Raw genomic sequence first — 4,836 nt, 5'->3', positions numbered from 1 at the left:
CTGCGCACGCGCGGACCGTCCGGCCCTAGGGCGCGGACCGTCCGGCCCTAGGGCGCGGACCGTCCGGCCGTCAGGCAGGGAAACCGAGCTCTTGCACCAGGTCGCGGACCGTCCGCGCCTGACCAGAGAGCACCGCCGCCTCGCGCCAGGTCGCGGACCGTCCGGCCCTGGGCCGCGGACCGTCCGCGCTTGACCAGAGAGCACCGCCGCTGGTTCTCTTGAGTAATTGGCGCCTCCAAAAAGGTGTCAACAGAAATATTTAGATCACGATACACTACCACCTATAAGGCTGTGTGCAACAACGCCACACATAATTTGGTAGGCAAACAACCAGATGCCTCGCCACATTAAAATACAAACCGTATGCATACTTTTTGTTCTCCAACAGACCAGTAGTTTGTGCGGCCCATTTATACTAGTTCAGTATTTTTCCGGGGGCGGGAACTGGGAGGCAGGAATAGACAAACTTTGCCGCCTAGGCGCGGGAAACCAAGGCCAATGAACACACGACCTTCTCCAGTTCTCCTCGTGCTTGTAGGTATGTCTGGATGGTACATGAAGCTCTCCATGTATGGGGTGGTTGCTGGTTACTCAAGCGAGGAAGAAGATATGGAGGCCACAATGATTATTGTGTCGGTACAGAATAAAAGGAAGCGACGAGGTTCTGTTCCGGGGCATCGGACGTACAAGCGTGATCGTCAAGCCGCAAAGGATGGCTTGATGCAGGACTATTTCATAGAGCGTCCATTGTATGATGATGACCAATTCCGCCGTCGGTAAACAATTTTGCTACTTTACTCTAGATTCTATATTTTAGTTTTGCATTGTTCTACTTTCTATTGTTTTGTATTGTTCTTTTGCTAAAATGTGGGTGGTTGTATAGCTTTTGGATGAGGCAGAGTTTGTTTCTTCACATTGTCGATCAAGTTACTGCTGCAAACAGATTCTTTGTTCAAAGGATAAATGCCACAAGTCTATGGACATTATCCCTGCCCTCTGCAGTAAGAAGTTGAGCCTCAGTTTGCCTCTCTCTAAGCTCAGTCCTTCTTTGTTAAGTCAATATGGTCGACATGTTGTTTCTCACGTAGCTCCATTTCTTTTTTGGACGTCTAATAGCTCCCTCTGAATCTTGATATTCTCATCCTTCCTGGTTAAAATTTCCAGCAATTGTTCATCTTGCTTCACCACATTCTTCTCCCAGTTTTCTTGCATACGTTGAAGGACATCTACTGCTATACTAGAAGCAGATGTGGCATCCATTGCTCTAGACCTCTTCTTTTTTGCACTATCACGGCCTTCTCGTCTCTTTAGATGGTCGTCCTGTGTCTTAGACTCTCCATGGATTGGAATGGCGTCTGTGCTTGATGTTCCTTGCCCAGCCTTGGTACAAAGGAGTGCTTGCATTGTTCAGCTCCAACATCCTATCGTTCCACTTTGGTTCGTCTCTTAAAATTTCCCAGCAATGCATGAAAACAAAGGCCTCTTTTTCTTCGAACAACTTGACAGCATCATCTAGCTGCGAACAACATACATACACACCAAATTAAGGTTGATAAGAATAGTATGGAACAACATAAGTGATTTTATAAACACATATGCTTATGCGATCACGTTTTGTCTTCCCACTCTCATTTCTTCTGTCAACTAAAGATTTGCACCCAACAAACCAATTAATTGCCTTTTGGATACCCCCTCCACCTGTGTTCTATTACAATCTGGCTTCTATTGGAACCTGTGGGCTTTCTAGCATCAAAATACTCAAAAATGCGCTTGTAGTACCTCCAGAAGACTGGTTCACACCTGAATGTATGTTGAATTATGTAAAAAAAATTCAAAGATAATGGTGTCAAGTTAGCTGAGAGACTAACTCACCCGTAATTGGGTCTTTGCTGACATTCAAAAACGCAGAACAAATTACTCTATCCTCTTCTTTAGTGAATCCACCCCCTCTTCTAGAAACCTTCTTTTGCTTTGAACCAACTTGAGGTAGTGGTGAATGTGTTTCTTTAGTTGTTTCCTGTGAATTTGGTTGTTCGGCTCGCTCTAGAAATGGGTTGTAAACCTCTAACAATTGTTGAAACGATGGGGGCATACTCATGTGTGATGAACTTGGGTTATGGAACTGCAAAAATGTATATAAACAATCCATGAATCATAAGACAACTAGAAGAATTGGAAATGTTGTGAATGTAAGGGGAATCTAGCATACATGTGTGTTCTGGCCATGCTGTAGATGATCAAGCTCAGTGACTAGCGTGTAAGTCCACTGATCATTGTGAAAGAAAGGTGAGGACCGGGAGGAATTCACACCATCATTTCCTTGCTGCTCCATTATTCTAAGAAAATCACTTACATTAGCATTGACAGGTTTTAACTAAAATGCACACTTCATAGGTCTAGATCTAGATCTCACAGCTATGAAATCTACACCATCAATAAGAACACATCAATGAACTAGCAGACCTCAGCATATATGCTTACCTCCAGGGAAGCCAGTTGGCTGAAGGATGCGTGGAGGATGCTATTGCTTAGGGCTGCGCCGTCACTTTGAATCGCCGGAACCTTGCCGCAGACCTCCTCGCCCCTTCCGTCTCCCGGCAACTGTGCGTCGAAGATAGTTAGCTGAGGACGCTTGGGGTCGTGCCGTCGTCGCAGTCAAATCGCTGCAACGCGCCGCCGCTCTGGAACCCTTGTGGTCGCCTCCTCGTTCCTTCCGTTTCCCGGCAAAAGCGTGCAAAGGTAGTTGAGCTGAGGATGCGTCGAGAAGAGAGAGTACTCAAATATCGGTAGCCACTCTACTCCGATGCATTTTGCGTGGCGTAGTTAGCTATTCTGCTGGATGGTGTTTGCCTCGTGCTACAGTGCAGGGCGATGCCCATTTTGGATTTGGGTGGCCGTTTACAAGGTCTATTGCACAGTGCACACAGTCTAACACTGTAACACCCCGAACACTGTTTATAACTGAGCTGGCCCATACGCCACAAGTGCAGGACTGGAGGAGACCAGGTCCAAGTTCAAGTCCAGACTCCATTCCAATTTCCCAACTAATCAAACTGTCTTCCGTCTTCCCTCTCGCGGCCCAACTCAACCGAGACGGGCCCGCTCCATCGACCCTTGCGTTGGACTTGGACCGAGTCGCCATTCCCGTTCGCCACCTACACAACTACAAATACCCCGCCCCGGCCGCCACGCTTGGTTTGGCTTTGGCCACACCGCCGCCGAAACGCCACCAGTCCACCGCCGAATCTGTCCCCGTTGGCTATTGCCAGCACCACCACCACTGACCAAGCACATTCTCTTCCCCCGTCTCCGAACCGCGTCAGGACGCCCGCCCCGATGGCGAGAGCGACGGCGCCGTCCAGTCGTCCGCCGAGCGCCATGGCTGCTGCTGCTGCTGCTGCCGCGGCGACGGCGGCGTCCGCAGCAGCGTCGCTCGTCCCCCAGCGCCGCGCGACCGCCCGCGGCGCCTCCTCGCGGTCCCAGCCTCACCAGCACCGGCGCGCCACGCTGCCCGTCGTCGCGCCGGCACGGCCGAAGCGGGCGTCGTGCGCGTGCTCGCCCACCACGCACCCGGGCTCCTTCCGCTGCGCCCTACACAGGGGTGGCCAAGGCCCGCTCCCGGCCTCGGCCTCGGCGGCGCTGGTGTCCAGCAGGCTCAGCGCCCCGCGGCGCGCGTCCATGGCCAACCCGCTGGTGCGCATCGCCGCGGTGGAGGGCGGCGACCACATCAGGCGCGCGCTGGCGGCGCTCGTGCGCCCGACTCCCTCGCAGACGCGCCGCCGCGCCGACGCCTTCCGCCCCACGCCCAGCCGCCTCTCCGCCATGTCCTCGACGGCCGCGGCGGCACCGTGACAGCAGCGTCAGCACCGAGACCTCGTCGTCGGATCGCTCGCGGTTGCAGCAACGTTGCCGCGACAGTTTTGTTGGCCACGTTTTTTTTGTTTGATTCGTCGATTTTTTTTCCCTTCCCACTTGTCTCTGCAGAGCGAGGAACTGCAATTGTACATGTACGTTACAAATTTTGCGGGTTAATGTTCGTTTGGGTATTGGCCATCATCAGCCTTTTAATGGTCCGTTTACAACCATTTTAGATTAAAATACAAAAACGGTATTCAAATTTGGCATGCCATAATTTGGTACTTGAAACTTTGACCATCATCCGTCTTCTTTGGGTGCTCGGACTCAGAAAACCGCTGAAACGGGTTCTATTACTCAGGCGGCTTTGTAAAACTGTTGAAAATCAAATTCGCTCAAATCGGACGTCGATATAACGCGTCACGTTGGTTGGAGCACAGCACATCGATGGAAGTTTAAAAACTCAAATGACACAGCGTGCTATGTTTGAGGATCTAAGCGACTCTAGGGTGGCACGCGCGCGTCGACAGCTGGTTCTGATTTTGGATGGTGTAGATAGTCCGTCAAGTTCCAACACATGTTTTTTTTTCTGGATTTTCTGAGTTCGGCAACCTAAACGACACAAGCGTTATAAGTTTGATGAGCACTAATGTATTTTACTCACCATCTTACATCAATTCACATACTTTACACCCCCCCCCCCCCCCCCCCCCCCCCCCCCAAACAGATTTGTGAAGACCAGAACGAACGTTTTGGTAGTTTGGGAAACAGAATAACACGGCAGCGTAAATTCGAGTTCAACTTTGAAGCCAAGCAACTGAATATATTTTTTTTTTCAGTTACTCGCACTGACTTCTAATTCGCGACAGGTGCGAACGACCGACGACGATTGGAATCACGCTTGCTTTCTTGGGGGAGGAGTTGCTCTCCTCGTCGTCGCGTTGCCTGCCTGCCTCCAAGGACAGCGACAGCGACAGCGAG

At 51.0% G+C, this 4,836-nt stretch overlaps 1 protein-coding gene across 1 annotated transcript; it reads right to left on the bottom strand.

The window, feature by feature from the left end:
• Nucleotides 1–1,020: 1,020 nt before the first annotated feature.
• LOC103641234 (uncharacterized) lies at nucleotides 1,021–2,797 on the bottom strand. Its single transcript, XM_008664598.4, has 5 exons — nucleotides 2,482–2,797; nucleotides 2,210–2,336; nucleotides 1,873–2,122; nucleotides 1,780–1,800; nucleotides 1,021–1,516 (listed from the first exon to the last, which is right to left on the bottom strand). The coding sequence occupies exons 2-5, from the start codon at nucleotides 2,330–2,332 to the stop codon at nucleotides 1,509–1,511; spliced, it is 402 nt and encodes a 133-aa protein (XP_008662820.1). The 5' UTR covers nucleotides 2,333–2,336; nucleotides 2,482–2,797; the 3' UTR covers nucleotides 1,021–1,508.
• Nucleotides 2,798–4,836: the final 2,039 nt, after the last annotated feature.

Source organism: Zea mays, chromosome 10, assembly GCF_902167145.1.
Source record: "Zea mays cultivar B73 chromosome 10, Zm-B73-REFERENCE-NAM-5.0, whole genome shotgun sequence".
NCBI lineage: Eukaryota > Viridiplantae > Streptophyta > Magnoliopsida > Poales > Poaceae > Zea > Zea mays.
Note: the sequence above shows the minus strand (reverse complement) of the source record. Positions and strands in the feature narration are given on the sequence as shown.